Consider the following 16,040-nt stretch of genomic DNA (forward strand, 5'->3'; position numbering starts at 1 on the left):
CATATCGATTTCTGTGGATATATAGAAAATGATAATATTCGGAACTAGTCTATGTTGTCCGAAGAAAAAAATCTTACGGCCTGAGAAGTGATACCTGTAAGCAATTTGTCTACAAAAAAGCCTGCAAACACCGACTACAGTACCCCAAAACACCCGATTTTAATATATTGGTCAGTTTTCAGCTGAAAATTGATTTTTCGAAGTTAATTGAGTGCTGTTTTCAAAAATCGACTGCAAATTGAGGTGGAAATGCAGGAAATTTTTTTTTTGAGAGTTTCAGCATTTTCAATCGAAAAATGTGAATTTTCATGCGAAAATCATGTTTCGCATTCCCAATTATCCATTTTTCCCGTTTTCCCACAATTCTAGCTTGAAAATAAACATGACAGTTTTGGGATTACAGTAGTCTTCAACGGCACACACCTTTTCGCATCAATCAAAAACTTGTCTTGTCGTGTCGAGACCGGGAACCGTATTTTTGGCAGAAAAATCGCAAAATTTTGCGTCTGGGTAGGCATTTTCGCCCCTGCGATGTGTCGGAATATAATTTTGCAGTCACTTCTTTGTTTTCCATTTTTTTAGCTGAATCATCCACTGGTAACATTATGTAATGACTATATTTATAAAAAGCCGTTCCAAACCACATACAGAAAATAAGCAACAACAAGAAAAAGCAAAGTGAATATTAAAAATAGAGGATAATGTCACACTGTCACACTAATTAGTCATTGCTGAAAACATTTAAACCTATACTTAAAATCTTTTCTCGTCTTCACTCTCCTCTATCTCGCTTATTCAAAGAATCTAAAAACACTAGAGATTGTGGGTTGTTTCTGAAAAAAAAACGAATTCACCTGTCACAGCAAACTTAAAGTTTTCTTCGAATTGTGAGCTCATTTCTCTTTTGATTTTATTTTCATTCCAACATGAATTTACAATACTCGCCGGTTTTTAAATGTCCTCCGGAAATGGTAACTCATTGCCAATGGATATACTGGTTCACCCATTTTGAATTGCTTGCCATGATTATTGAAATTCCATCATTCTTATTAGTAATTTATGCAACAATCAAAAGTCCGTTTCATTATAATCTCAATTTTATTGGACTATTCATGCTTTTGGGGTATTACGTATTTTTGGTAGGCCGCTTTATCACATGTCTCTATGAAATTGGATCACTTACAGTTAAAGGTAGATCATGAGAAGAAAAAATAAAATTAAAACTAGATTATTTGTAGATGAAGATGCCGAAAATGAAATCTACCCAATGCCACTCATATTGAGCTCAATATTGCAATTCTTTTATATGGGATGTGCATGTGGAATGTAAGATACGAAATTAGATATTAGTTTCCAAATTTTCAAATAATCTTTGAAAATCGTGGAAATGGTTTCTTCAAAGGTTTCATTGAAATCTTTAAAGACATAAAAAGCACATATTACCGACTTCGCGACAAACTATACACTAATTTAGAAGCCTCGCAGTTGCATTTGAACGATTTTTTGCAACGTATTTTGTGGAGACTTATGAGAAAAAGAAGAGAAAGTGGATTTCACTTTTCCTATGTTCAGAGTTCACAGTTGCGTGTGGTGTATCTGCAATAGTTATGCTTTATGGTAAATTTCAGTTCACAGGATCACATTTACTGGTTTAATTTTCAGACCTCCTACCATTTGCAGTTATGGCATTTCTAGGCGTGTTTATAAGTTGCGCTTCGTTTTTGGTATGATCTCATTCTACTGGAAAACTACATAGATTACATGATCTATTTATTTTCGATTTTTTCTACGAAAAATGAAATGACACATAACCGAAATCGTTCGAAATGCAACATTTTTTTCAGTTTTATCTTGTACTGTTCTACATGAATAAACGTCGACTTCACACTATACAACAAGATAGAGACAATGACGTGTACACATTGAGTGTCCGTTTTCAGTTATCTGAAAATTTAAAAGTCATGACCGTAAGAAACTTCACTTTGCAGTTTCTGTTATGCAAAAATGTTTTCAGCTGCTCCGAAACGTGGTACTATTTTCGGGTGTCAACAACTTTGTAATGGCAATTATTCTGACAATGTACATGTCTAAATCATTTAAAGTATCTTACCCATTAGCTACTTTATACTTGCATTTTGCATTTAACTGTTGTGTGCTTTTGTATGTTCTTGCTAGACATTTGATTAAAAAACACATTTAATTTCAGGTATTCATTTTTGATGCTCATTATAATAATCTTCAGTGTTAAACAGTATCGAATGTATTATTTTTCAATTCGTTTTGTCCGTAAGTTGAAGAAAATTTTGCGCAACTAACTAAATTAAAACATCTTTGCTAATATTTTTGAAAATGTATTTTCAGAATAGATTACATATGCACTACAACCTAGAGTTTCGACTTGATTAGTAATAATATTTTCAGGTGTTGTGCTCTATCCACTTGTTGGCAGATGTTTTCAAAATGAATTCTCCCAGTCACCGGTTCAGCAGTTAACAATTCGTGACGAAACTGAAAGTTATTTTGTTAACTTATCTTCACAATGGGACGAGAAATTTCAAAAAATTAATCGATTATCGATTTAAGTTATTGACTATCAAAATCATGGAATACTGATGAATATTAGAGTGAATAAAAATTATTTTCTTTTTTTTTGTTGATTGAGTTGAGTGACACAAACTTTAATATTTTTTGTAGTAGAAAGTAAATTTTCAGATTGAGAATTTTCTTATTAAAAGTTCTCTTCTGTCACAAAATTGTTAGTTATGATCAATTTTAAGGATTCTTCTTTCGGACGAAAGTCTATATTATGTTAGCTGAAATACTTTTCTAGTTGAACCATTTTTCAATACATATGTAGAAGCTTTAGAAGACCATAAAATGTTGTTCTCAATAAATTTGACATTTTTGAAGACAGTGTGCATTACTTTTTCAAATTTCAGATAAACTTTTCAAAGACAAAACTCAGATTTCTTCAATGGAGTGATCAATTCATCGAAAGATTTACTGCATACACAGTTAAAAACTTCTTTCGGCAATTTCAAAAATAAATAACCATTTTATATACACACAAAAGTATCTCGTTGGTTGACGTTATTTTGGCCATATTGGAACAGTTGAAAAGACATTGTGAAAGTTGAATGAAAAATATTTGGACATAAAAAGGATGAAAATGAAATAGTTATTGCTATAGAGATGAGTCTTGTGTTGATCCTCCACTTGATTCCAACGTGCTCAGTTCTACACGGGGGAACTTCATCTGAAAAATCAGTTTTTAGTTAGGAACTTGGAATTTCGGAAATTGGCGTAATTATTTGAAAAAAAAAACAAACCCTTGCTAATCCTCTCTCTTTTAGCCTTCGTTGGTATTGCTCTCTGCTTGTTTGAAGTACTGAGTGACATCTCTCGGGAACTCGAACTGTTAAACTTCCTCTCATTATTTCCACATCAAGATATTCTGAAATTAAAAAAAATTAACTTAATAATACACCGTGTTTAAACTCATACGTGTATCACTTCCTCTTCTGTCTTGCCGGGGTCTAGGTGAAAGATCCGGTGGTAGAATTAAATTAGGCATAAGGCTAGGGATCTCAATTCCGACACTCGGTCTTTTATTTGCCAAATCAAAGTCAAATTCAGTCGGCTTATCAGGAATTAATGACGAACTATGAAACAGAGGAGACCGGCAAACCTGAACAAAATTAAGTTGGGACATTACTCGATTTCTTAAAAAAAAAACCTGAATTGGCGGTTTTGCAGCAATATTTGCATTATGCATATACTGTACCATGTGTTGGGGTACATGACGAAGAGCTGTCTCAGCAATGCGCGATTTATTGAGCCACGGTGCTTCTGCTCCATTGAGCAAGGATTTCAGATGAATGAATTGAACAACATCTCGGCGTCCATCTTTTCGTTTTGAGCATAGTTTTTGTAGTGAAGAAAAATCAAAGTCACCCATCCCAATGATCAGAATAGATAATGGAGCATCTGATGCGGAGTTCAAAGCTTGTTGAATTTCCTAAAATAATTACTTTTAGATATCGTTGATCTTTTGATCTTCTTCAAAATACTCACTTTCAAATCAGTTACTTCTCCTCTTGTGAAGAGCGCTAAAACATGATAATGAAGTCCCCGGAATCCTGATCTATGAGACATTCTCGTTACATAATTTATCACAGGCGATAGTTTTGATTCTTTTAATGGGGTAACCATTGTCTGTGTTTTCCGGTATGCTTCCATTACTCCATCTAATCCACGACAAATTGGATCCATTGAAAAGTTCTGAAAATGAAGGTTATGAAAATGAATCGGATGATAAATCTTACCAAGAAAAATTCATTTGATTCATGGAATGTTGGAGGTATTTTCGCACCGATTCCAAAAGCAGCGAACAATCGATTTCTGAAAAATTGATGTTTTTTCTAACAATGTAAAGTGGAATCAATAGGATTCGGGTATTAAGGTTTCGTCTAGATCGCAAAATACTTACGGTGTATAATCTCTAATAATTGAGCCAATTGCTCGAATGGCCATATGTAGCTCTCCATCAAATCTTCTTTGATCAAGCTCATGGACTGGTTCTGGACTCGAAAAATCTACACCAATTTCAAAATGAAGTTGTGTTCTGAAAATATTATTTAAAACATTCCCTTTGCACTTAAATGATAATACTTACCCACTGACAATATAATCCAAGAAAGAATAAAATGAGACATCTGTGAATTTGACTAGTTCCATTTTTCCACTGTTTTCATAACTCTGAAGTAGGTCATAATAAGTAAATAAATAAAAAGATATTCACAACTTCAAACCTTTTTCTGTGCTTTCTTTACATCGTTGATCACGCTATACACATTATCCGACCCAGGTCCATATTTCATTTTGGCATAAGTTGTTAAAAACTTTCCTATATACCCTTCTTTTCCATCAACATCTTTGTACATTACCCAAATTTCCAAAAGTCTGTTTCTGTTATCTGCAGCGTCTTGTGTGTCCAATCGGAATTCAGCCCATTGTGGATGAGAATGGTTTTTCAGAGCTTCACTTTCATATAGGAAAACTAGCGAATCATCGTCTTTTCCTTCTTCTAATCGGAAGACCTGAAATTCATCAATTTCTTGTTAGAAAATATTTTGAAAAATGCCTATGTTGATATTTTATTTAAAAAAAAAACTCACTCTAAAGAAAACGGCAGTTTCATCCCATAGAAAATCCTTACGATCCAAAGATTTTCCATGAAATTGCACTACAATTGGCTGTTCTTTTTCTGGCATTTCAGCAGAAACAATGATTCCACCCAAATATTCGTCTGTGACTCTCTGTGTTCCAGACAGTGCAGATGCAATATTTCCATTCTTTTCAAGCTGTCGTCGAAGTTGCAATCCAAATGAACCAATAAGTTCATCAACCTTGAAAATCGAAGTTGCAAGAATATCTCTGCTTGAACTGGATGGTTTATCACGATCATGACATCGAGAGAAAACTGCTTTGATTAACTGAGTTTTCTCGAAAACGTATTGATATGAGAATTTATCAGTGAAGACAATATTTCGAGAGAATCGATGAGGAGAACTTGTTCCAACTTTGCTCCATTTGTCTTCACATTCTGTTTCATTATCGTAGAGCTCACAGGTTATTTGAGTGGCAGTTTCGGTTGTGGCGAAGTCACTAAAAATGAGAATATACTTTTTTAATTTTTTTTCTACTAAAAAAAAATTTTCATAAAACTAATGAAAATGTCTATTACTGGATTTGAAAACAAACTTACTGTATTGTAATGGAGATCTCTATAGTATTTGACATTGCGTGCTTTGAGCTCGTGCAACTCGGCGTCACACTGATTCTCGGCGATACCCGAACACCGGCAATCGACTGCGATCTTCTGAAAAATAAACGAGATTTGGATTGTCGGTGGATATATTTAGGTCTCTAGGGAGCGATTCTTTTTGCCTTGCCACTAGGAGTGAGAAAAATGAGACTAAACAGAAAACAAGAATGACGTGGCAAAAGGGATGATACTCATGGAATTCGATGTGCATATGTGTGTATGTACATGTGACAACTATTTCATCAACTCTCAGTAGAATGTACATAAAATGAAGAGATTGAAAGAAACACAATACAATGAGATTTGACGGGGGAAACGGGAAAAAGCAATGCAAAATAGGAACATGTGACTGACCTTTTTGTAACTTGTTATGCACTTACTAGCACAACAACTCAATAAGGAAGACGTGACGAGAGGAAATATATAAACATATTTTTATATTTTAAAAGAGGAAAAGAGTTATATAAATCAAAAGATGATTGCTCGAAATTCGACCGAAAGGTGTCCGTTTTCACAATAAAAAGTGGACAATTGGCACGTAGAATCATCTAATAATCAAAAATCATTTGTAAATATGAGCTTGTATGATATTAGTAATAAACAAAAAGCGAGAGGAAAATATAACAATTCAGATAATCCGGTCAAATATAATGCTGTATTTACATCTGAAAGTTTTCGGTTCTCTGGAACTTCTTTGAAAAAACTGTTTTGTTGGTTGGGCAGTTTGAACTTATACAAAATTACTAAATATCACAATAAAACACACCAATATTTTAAAGATTATAGATTAGGTTTCACAAAATGTTCTGTCAAAGTTTTGGTAAACGGCCAATTTGAAACACGTTTTTAAAAATCAACTTTTAAAATTACTAGTTGTGCTTTTTGGGCGAAAATAAAACAATTTAAATTATACAAATTTTTAATATGATACTTGGGTATTTTAGCACTATAAGAGTGGTGTTTAACAACCACTGGCGCTACTTCGCCTGACTACTGCATAGGATTGAAAAATCAACGGCAACGTTTTCCGTTCGAAAATTTATATCCAAAACTCAAGAAAAAATCTTGGTATAAGAATCGGACTAAAAACTTGGTAGATGCTCTAACCTATCTGGTAACTGGTAACAGAAGAAAACAGATTTGGAATAAATAAAAAAGATTTCAAAAAGTGCATACGCTAGTAGTTCAAAAGTGTTTGTTCAAGTACACGTGCGCGTGAAAGTGTAATTGAAATGGCAACAAAAAGACACAACGAGACGATGCTTCTTCTTCTTTTTCTTCTTTTTGCTCTGCGTTTCTTCTTTTTTCTTCCTCTTATTCTTGTTTCCTTTTGACCAGTCTCTCCATCTTTTTCATCCAGTTTCACCCAAGAGCTTCGTGTTAGATATAGATGTGGGGATGTCTAGCCACACCATATCAACCTCTTTTCTAGTCAAAGGGGTGAAGGAATTCAGAGAAAAATTATAAACTGAAGGAAACAATCACAATAGGAAGCCGCATGAGCTTCTGCTTTGACGATAACAAGAACAGATTCAGAAGGAAGAAGAGAAAAAAGCGTTTCACAGAAGGAGGATGCAAGAAATTTAAAGCATGCAGCTCTTTCCCGTTTTCCTCTCTTTTTCTTTTCTTTTCCTTTTCTTGTCGTCCCATTTCCGTTGCCTGTCGAAGATTGAATTTCGCAAAAAGACATGGAAAACTAAAATGGAAAATTGAAAAACGATGGGTGTCACAGCCATATGACTAATTAGGTGATTTATTATTATTTCACATTTTGCATGGAGCTTAATCGTCGAAAAACAAGCATACCTTCGTTGCTTCCAAGGCATTATTCCAAAAATAATAGTAGAAAAGTTCAGAAGGAAAATCGTTTTTTAAAGTCGAAACAGAATATCAAAATATGAAAATACGAAGTGACCTGGTAAAGAATGAACTGACTAAAACAAATCTGAGTGTAAAGTACGGAATTAGTACTAGAGTAGCACTGATGCATACTGAATATGAGCCCTACATTACACTTTTGAACTTTTTTGTTCCAACAGTAGGAAGGTGACCGAATTCAAGAAATCTAGTGACTTAGGAAATGACCGTAGTCTAATCAAAAAAATGTTTTGCCAAATTTTAATGAGATTAAAAATGTGACGTCACAAGCTTAACATCTCTATGCAAAACTGAACGCACTGCTAATCAACAACTATCAAAGTGAGAAAGAACCACGAACTTATTGAAAAAATTCGAATAGACATGTTATTTATGATTTAACAAACATGAAAAATCTAATAAATTTAGAAACTTTTACATTTAAAAAAAACTAAAGAGCATGTTGAACTGAGAAAAGTACCTGAGCTTTTCTGTCTCCAATTTTAAATATCACCTGGACCTCCAGTGCTACAAAGAAAACTCTCACATCCCCGTACTTACCCATTTACAATTGCCAGTGGTTTTAGTTGAAGCCGAGGTACCATCATATTTGTTTATGTTACGAGTACTTGCGAAACCAGAGACTTTCAAAAAATAAGTATCAGCGGTGGCGACGGGAAAGCATAAAAGTTGGTGGCGAGTGGTTAGCATGTAAGTTTGCCGGAGCTGAGTGTGTGCTCCGGCGAGTATGTGAGTGTGCAATTCAGGCGATTAGCAATTCAGTCGAGAGTTCCGGAGGAGTGCAATCCCGGGCACCCGAATGCCTGATGACGTTAAACAGAAAGTGAGTGAGTATGGATCCTTCAGATTCCAATGACTAATAGGTAGTTCAAAAAGTTGGCAAAAATGGAAGAATAGTTCAGTGACCACAGCGTCCGATTATTGTTTATTCTGGAGACCTGCCAAGCAGGATAAAGGAATAAAGGACAGCTAGTGCGAGAAGAAACACTGAGGCGGAATAATTGGGCACCGTGGGGCAATAGAAGGACGCCGAGACAACGGAGCACCAGAAAACGAAAGGAAAAAGGACAATCAGAGTAAAAAAAGAAGCAGGAAACGAAGATCAGAAGAAAAAGCGTGATAGGATGTTACCTCAGAAGAACCTTATAACGAAATGAGTTCAACCGTAAACTATTATGTTTGCTTTGAAAATGTTTTTACGTTAGTAGAAGTAGTTTAACAAAAAAAAGATTTCTGAATAAGCCAAGTAGTTTGTGTCAAAGACATACATCATCTCATAGTTGAGAGAATTGGTATAAAATAATTTAAAAGTTGTAATTGAAAAACAGAAATTGGTTATATTCCAATCAAGATTTTCAATGCTTGGAATACAACCTTCCGTAGTCATTTGCGATCTTTAGAAATCCTTAACCGACTTGCTCACTAATTTTCTGAAATGTTGACAAGATCAACTTGTCACAAGTCACTTGAACATTGTCTTCCACCTAATTATCTATTCCAAAAGCAAATTTCTGTAAGAGTGCCTGCTCACAATGCCTACAAAACCACTTGGTCAGTCACGCGTCAACCTACTTCAAAGAGTTGAAATCACGCGATATTCCACGTCACAAATGAAATATGCTCTCCTACTTAGTTATAAGTTTCTTGTAAAAGCTTGAAAATCAGCAAATTGGATGAATTAAATATTTTAGAACATTTTGGAATTTTTTTTCGAAATTTATACACAAACATCAGAATCTTGATTATTCGCCTATGACGTCACAACAGAACAATAAAATAAAAAATGAGAAGCAGTCACCCGTCACACTGAAGAGCAGATTTTCGGCTATATAATATGAATAAGGACAGCCAATTTGAAAACATCAAACGCTGAGATGTCTAGTCGAATGAAATTGGGAAATAAATCAAAAAGTGATGTTTACCTCTGAGTGAACGGACGGCTGAAGAAATCATGAAGAGCTTTGGTTGAACGACGACGATTTATTCGAGTTGGAGGCAAGGCCATGGCACTGTTGGTCATTTTCCTGAAAGAATTATATATGAAATGAAACAGAAAAAAGAAAGCAAAAGACAAAAAGGAAAAGATTGAAAAGAGCAATTATCAACTCAAGAAAACACAGAGACTCAGAAGAAATCTTCGTGAGAAGCTGCATTACTTGATCAAGATAGAATTTAAAGGTAGATGCACTGAGTACTTAAAAAAAAGAAAACGAAAACATACAGACATGCCACTTATAGCTCGAATTTCTCAATTTGAATAAACTGAGTTACTAAGTGTTTTTATTATATTTAACTAATATTAACGGGAAAAACTAACAAAAATGCATGAACAAACAATAATAATAATAATACTAAGTTTTCACTGGATTTATTTAGAGAGAGAGATTAAGGAAGTTGTTAGGATTATAAGACAACAATATGAACAAATGAAAAAAGAAACATACGTTTTGAAAAAAGTATAGTTCAGAAATTTAAAATAAAATTTTAAAATAGAAAAATCACATAGATTCTAAGAAAGGACGTGCGGGAAAGCTCTGGGAGCAAGTGACAGCTGCAGAAACGTCATCCATCAGGCTGTGTTGTACGTCAGATGCAAATGGATACAATGCGATTTGGATTCGTTTTGAAACGACGCTCCTCACAAATCCAATTGTCCATTTTGAAGTGACATTGATAGTTGCCATTTTGGGCATGACCGGACTTTTTTCACTTCTTTCAAAAATTCCGGGATCTTTGAAACTTTCTTAGCAAGTCAAAGGCGGACTCATTGAATTATTCAGATGTGTCACTTGTGGGAGTTTGCATTGTAAGACAAAGAAACACAACAAGAAGTACGTCACTTTTTTGAGGGTCTGTATTTTGAGAGAAGGGGATTTTGTAAACGCTTCAATAAAACTTGAAATATGCTACCGAAAATTCAAGATAAAGTTTTTTGGCAGGTGGTTTCTTTCTTCAAATAACCTTTCTTGTCATTACAAACTAATTATTAAAACCCTTTTATCAAAGTTGACACAAGTTCACTCTTTGCCTACAAAATAAAAATAAGAGCTTGGGATCCTTGGGTACGACGTTTTTTCGAGGAAAGCTAGAAAATTTTCACTTTTTCATTGTTTCATAAGAAAACCTATCAAGAAAGTGGTGGTGTCCGAAACTTTACTGACTCATCCGGGGCCACTACAGCAGATGCTATTTTTCGAATAAAATACCCAGATGTCAGTAAAGTCGCAAGATGGAAACAAGAAACAAAAAAAAAAGAAGAGAAATGTGTTGAACAGACGGAGGGAAATCCTTAATGTAAAAAGTTAAGAGTTGTTCTGTGAGTTGGTAAGTTGACAAGTGCGAGAACAAACATAGATCAGAAGCCACGAAAGGTTCTCTTGGGCACCCAATAATAGCCGCTGTGAGTATGCATGTGTGTGGCAGAGTTTAATTAATAGTTAGGAAGACAGTGAGAGAGCACAAAGCACGGAGAGAAAATACGAGGTTACGGCCGACTAGTGTACGTATCTAATGTTCATTTATTATTGTTATTCTGTTAAAATTGAAATGACGAAAATGGAGCGTTAGCAGGAAGTATAGAAAATAGGAAAAAAAAAAATCAGAATGAGACCAGTAATCTAGGTTTGCAGATGTGTAATGAACGTATTCTTGTGAAGAATGAAAAAAGAAAGTAGGAAAAGGGTAGGAAATTGGTAAACGAAAAATAAAAATTAGAGCCTGTATTTAGCGATTTCCAAAAGAAGTGATCTATGTTTTTATTTTGTTGGAACTCTCTTCTACCTGTATTTTTACATTTTTTGCTTTTTAAAGACTGTAGAACTTGTTGGGTTTAAACTCTTGATAACGTCCAAGAATGAATTGCGAATTTGAAAGTACCAAATAATTTTGTTTGGAGAACTTTCTGAACACAAGGTAGGATATTTGATGCCAGCGTAAAATAAGAAATGTGGAGATTAGAAACAAGATATGAGTTTATAATGTGAAAACGACAAGATCACTAAAGTCGACGAACAGAGAAAAAAATCAGTAGATATTCACCATAAAACTCAAAGGAGAAGTGTGTAGTTTTTATCAAAGTGCCCACTTGCCGACCTAGTAGCCAGTGCACAAAGTGCGCTCCTGATCACAGTGTAATCTGTGTCAAAATCTCTCAATATCACATGATCTTTAACTAACTGCTATGGAGTTTCAAATGTCAGACGACACAGAGCAGATCACTGGTTTTGAATTGTAATTTTGATATGATGGACAAGCAGAGCATCCAATGTACCAGACAAAATGAATGAAGGTGTCTAGAATAGCAGATATGAACGGATACCTTGCCTTAAGTATTCAAGTGTATACTTGAATCTAATTGGACATTAGGGAATTGTGCATTCTGAAGAAATCTGAAGTGTTTTCAAACATTATTGGAAAATAGTATACAGTTCTGTCTGGTTGTGGAAGCGATCGAAGAACTCATGTTTGATAACCTGTCATTTTTTGATAGCTTTTTGATTTTCGTTCGAGTCTGCGCGGCAAATGATTGAGCACATGATATGAGTAAAAAATCATTACTACTAAAATAAACGAATACAAAGTTTTATTTAGTTATATATGCCATACAGAAAATTGACAATGGAAAATTATAGCATCACAATTTTAAAGGAGATGCATGAGAGGCATTATGAATGCGCAAGACGTCAGATAACTGATCAGCATTTTGAAAAACGAGTAAATGTTCACATAACTTGTCATAAAATGAGTCTGGCTTCTTCGCCTAAGAAAAAACGATCATTTATTTTCTCAGAAAGCCGAAAAATTATTTACGCAGAGCCCCGGGACCACACGTATAGCACTAGAAGCATGGAATACGTAATTAGCGGTATCTGAGAATGGTTCTCGGATTACAAAGAACAAATTGTAAATAAAGGCTGTCAGCTTGTTTCAATCAGGAAAAAATAGAGGCTACAACTGGCTATGACCAACTAATTTTGTAGATAAAAATAGAATGAAAAATTCAAAGTTTATTTCAAGAAAAGGGGAAAGCTTTCCTGGGGCGCACTTTATAATTATCCAAAAGAAAATTGCACCGGAAAGCCAAGCAATAGCTCAATTTGGAAGGTCTTGGTGGTTTGATCTTAATACTGATTGATTATTTACGGAAATGGTAAAGAACAATTAGAACACTATATTTTTGAAGCATTGAAAGAAAAGTCTGTAGGGCATTGTAAGAAGCGATATCTGCAACAAACAAGGACTTCAACCCTAGAAACGCTTGAAAAATGGGACAAACAGTTGGCTTGATGTTTAGAAATCTTATTCTATTGCGACGCATGTAAAAGTTAGAATTTTAGGAATCAAGTTTCAAGGATCCCAAATGTCGTATAAACTTTCAAGATTTGAAAATCATGAAACTGTCTTTTTCACTTTTCAAGATTTCAAGCACATAAATGCTTGAATCGTTGCGTCTTGAAAGTATCTTTTTGAGTTAGCCAGAAGAAAGACCCATTTTCCGGATCTAAAACCTGAAATTAAATCATAACTGAAATTCTATTTTCCCTTATTGGGAGCATGTCCATACTTTTCACTCATAAGCTATTGAGAAAGTCCTCTGTTGGAATTGTTGTGCAGGTTGATTATTTTTATATTTTTCAATACCATAACACTGACACCATTATTCTTCAAGAACATATTGGTGTCATATGGGCGTCAAACACTATCCAGAAACATTTTTATTGCATTCCGAGAGGTTATGATGTTCGGACAACATGTGTTTGTTTGTGAGTTGACGTTGGTTCCGCAATAAGATCAAACATATTTCTGAGTTTTACACATATTTCATGAAAAAAACAAGAACAACTTTGAAATTTCACTTGCGAATGAGAAATTTCTTTTTTACTTCTAATTGTAAGACTTGGTAAATATGTGATGTAGAAGTTATACATACATAGCTTGGCCAATTTAAGACTGCGTAAAGAAATATTTGAAAAAAACTAATAGAGTTTAATAATACTTTTTGTAATAGGAAGAATTGAAATTTCTCGAAATGTGAAATATATAATTTAAAGTGAAATATTAAATTTATTTTGCGCCTGAAAATGAAGAAAATAAATCGTTGTTACATATATTGGACTTTTAGTTTGTAGGTCTCTCAAAAACCAGATAATCAACTTCCTACAATCAAGTGATGTAAATTCATTGCTTCAAATATTTCAAAGGTGACCATCAGTGAACGTTGCACAAGTATAAACAAAGTTTCCCTATTCTCGACCAGTGAATGGACGTTAGCCGCTTGCCGTCCCAGGTTGTAACATCCCCTGGCACTTCTTTTTGCTCATCCTCCTCTATCAGCTCCAAATGATTGTTCTCTTCATCATCTTCACAAAGAGAAAACATTGATTTGAAAGAGAGATTCAGACGTGAACGACAGGCGCCCGAAGTAAGGAGCCGAGGAAGCTTCATCTGCGGGTATCACACACTTTTCGATCCTCTCTTCTCCGCCTCTCTCTCCCTCTCTCTCTTTCTTTTCGCCCCCACATACACTGATACATTCCACCTTATCAATGAAGGCTCTTTATCTCTTTTTATTGATTGACCATGTCGTTGTTGTTTTGTTGGATGTTCTGAAACAAAAGTACATTTCTGAAATAATGGTAACCCCTTTATATGTTAACACTTTATTAACTGATCGGACATGTGTTAGATGGAATTCAGTCGTAAAATCTTTGTTCGAATTTCAATTTGCTTTTTTTCTCCGAAAATTTTACTTTTCACAAATTTTCTCAAACAAAATTGAATCTTAACTTTACACTAGGTATGTAGTTTTTTCATCTAACCTCAAAGTACTGTATCATTCTCTTAATGCAAAACAATTTTTTTAACTTCCAAAAAAATTTTAGAAAAAAATCCCCAAATTTTTGTATAGTTCAGAATTTTAAAATTTTAAAATTTAAATTATTTTTCTCCAATTTTAAAATAAAATTGGAACATAAATGCATCTTGTAGGAACATTGGCTGAAACAAGACAGACATAGGTCGTCTGGAATATATTAATTTTTATTTGAAATTACCATAATGCGAATGACGTGGCAGACATCTCTTTGTCTACACTTTTTTCACTTTTGAAGTTCTCCCCCATTTCTCGTCAAGTGTCTTGTCCAAGTTGTTCCCAACACGCCGTTCAAAAACCATTCGTCTTCCTTGTTTCTCGCTCCTTCTCACGAAATCCTTACATTTGACTTATCAACTTTCTTCCAAATCATTTTTTTGTCTTCCAGTGTGATAATTACCCCCTCTTGTCACTTCTACTCACACTCTTTTTGCCAGTCTTAGATAAGCTCACTTGACGCTCAAAAATCAACAGCTGTATGCTCGATCTTTCTCTCCACGCAATTTCCATGTATTTTCCATGATCTATGTTATCATGTCTCTTGTGTATGTAGTTCTAAAGAGAAATATTTGTGGATATTACTCAAGTAAATATTCTTGCATAGACTGAATTATTTCATATTCTTATAAAGCACCAAACCCGTAATGAACGATTGAAAAAAATTGAAAAAAGATAGCAACTAGCGTTTGGCGCTAGGACATGTGTTCGACAAAAAGTGATAGGCAAAACGACAGATTTTCGGGGTCAACAATTCAGTAGCAATAATCCCTTGGAGCAAGAAGACTTTTCTCGATTTCTTTTTGGTTTTTACGGATAACAAGCCACTTGGCGGGGCAGGAAACTGGCAGAGAAAACTAGATCAAACATATCAGCAAGTAAAACAAAAAAAATGAGCATGAGCAAAACATAAAGTATAAAGATAAGTACTACTTCTGGGCCAACAAATTTCATTTTTTACCTATAGTTACTATAACCTTCCAAATTTGGACGCTAGCATTAAGCATATTGGTCTATCTGTGAATCTATCGTTTAATCTGCAAATACAATTTTTCCGTCTCTAAAACTTTGAAAAATAGACCGTATAGTTTATTTTTTCAAATTTACCACATTGTGTAGCAGACGGATCTAATTTTTGTGGCCACCTTCAAATAATTGGCAAAATATTTCAAATTTTCTAAAAAAGTGATTCTATCTTCAACACGAGTTTTACTACTTTTGACCACCTAGTTCATTTACAATTTCTACTCGTCTGTCATCTTTACCGTCCTTCCCATGTTGATTGCTAATCACAAACACTCGTTAATTATTTGCTCTCGATTTTCTATTCCATCTCTTCAATCAACACACTATTTCGTCATGTCTTTTGTGAAGATGGTGGCAAAACGAATGTACTGGTTAAGTGTAATCGAGAAAAAAGGTTCGATCATTACTATCCACCCCCACATACATTTTTCCTAATCGATA

At 34.4% G+C, this 16,040-nt stretch overlaps 2 protein-coding genes and 8 non-coding genes across 12 annotated transcripts; 5 read left to right on the plus strand and 5 right to left on the minus strand.

Annotated features, from left to right (window-relative positions):
- Positions 1-841: 841 nt before the first annotated feature.
- On the plus strand, positions 842-2,642 carry sre-1 (Serpentine receptor class epsilon-1). The gene is made up of 8 exons (NM_063220.4): positions 842-1,191; positions 1,239-1,326; positions 1,475-1,617; positions 1,663-1,724; positions 1,845-1,967; positions 2,015-2,160; positions 2,207-2,286; positions 2,422-2,642. Exons 1-8 carry the CDS (start codon positions 927-929, stop codon positions 2,580-2,582), a joined length of 1,068 nt encoding a protein of 355 aa, NP_495621.2. The 5' UTR covers positions 842-926; the 3' UTR covers positions 2,583-2,642.
- Positions 2,643-3,042: 400 nt separating this feature from the next.
- On the minus strand, positions 3,043-9,729 carry cpna-5 (Copine family protein 5; the record flags this gene model as incomplete). 3 transcript variants are annotated; one of them, NM_063221.5, is made up of 12 exons in its annotated part: positions 3,043-3,256; positions 3,330-3,454; positions 3,505-3,688; positions 3,737-4,018; positions 4,075-4,281; positions 4,326-4,401; positions 4,490-4,624; positions 4,676-4,758; positions 4,812-5,099; positions 5,178-5,667; positions 5,768-5,881; positions 9,628-9,729. In NM_063221.5, 12 exons carry the CDS (start codon positions 9,723-9,725, stop codon positions 3,185-3,187), a joined length of 2,154 nt encoding a protein of 717 aa, NP_495622.2. The 3 variants fall into 3 exon arrangements, with proteins under 3 accessions (NP_495622.2, NP_001367323.1, NP_871897.2); NM_001381505.2 differs by having other exon boundaries at positions 3,060-3,688; positions 9,628-9,725; NM_182097.6 differs by lacking the exons at positions 3,043-3,256; positions 9,628-9,729 and having other exon boundaries at positions 3,276-3,454.
- Positions 7,147-7,292, minus strand: B0495.13. The gene has a single exon (NR_051361.1). It is a non-coding gene; the product is annotated as an Unclassified non-coding RNA B0495.13 (non-coding RNA).
- On the plus strand, positions 7,154-7,300 carry B0495.21. The gene has a single exon (NR_051362.1). It is a non-coding gene; the product is annotated as an Unclassified non-coding RNA B0495.21 (non-coding RNA).
- Positions 7,371-7,519, plus strand: B0495.18. The gene has a single exon (NR_051363.1). It is a non-coding gene; the product is annotated as an Unclassified non-coding RNA B0495.18 (non-coding RNA).
- Positions 7,912-8,022, minus strand: B0495.14. Its single transcript, NR_051364.1, has one exon. It is a non-coding gene; the product is annotated as an Unclassified non-coding RNA B0495.14 (non-coding RNA).
- On the minus strand, positions 8,379-8,520 carry B0495.15. Its single transcript, NR_051365.1, has one exon. It is a non-coding gene; the product is annotated as an Unclassified non-coding RNA B0495.15 (non-coding RNA).
- A 627-nt stretch (positions 9,730-10,356) lies between the features above and the next one.
- Positions 10,357-10,503, plus strand: B0495.22. The gene has a single exon (NR_051366.1). It is a non-coding gene; the product is annotated as an Unclassified non-coding RNA B0495.22 (non-coding RNA).
- A 1,531-nt stretch (positions 10,504-12,034) lies between these two features.
- On the plus strand, positions 12,035-12,164 carry B0495.12. Its single transcript, NR_051367.1, has one exon. It is a non-coding gene; the product is annotated as an Unclassified non-coding RNA B0495.12 (non-coding RNA).
- A 3,722-nt stretch (positions 12,165-15,886) lies between these two features.
- Positions 15,887-16,030, minus strand: B0495.20. The gene has a single exon (NR_051368.1). It is a non-coding gene; the product is annotated as an Unclassified non-coding RNA B0495.20 (non-coding RNA).
- Between the last annotated feature and the right edge of the window lie 10 nt (positions 16,031-16,040).

The sequence above is a fragment of the Caenorhabditis elegans genome, chromosome II, assembly GCF_000002985.6.
Source record: "Caenorhabditis elegans chromosome II".
Classification (NCBI taxonomy): Eukaryota; Metazoa; Nematoda; class Chromadorea; order Rhabditida; family Rhabditidae; genus Caenorhabditis; species Caenorhabditis elegans.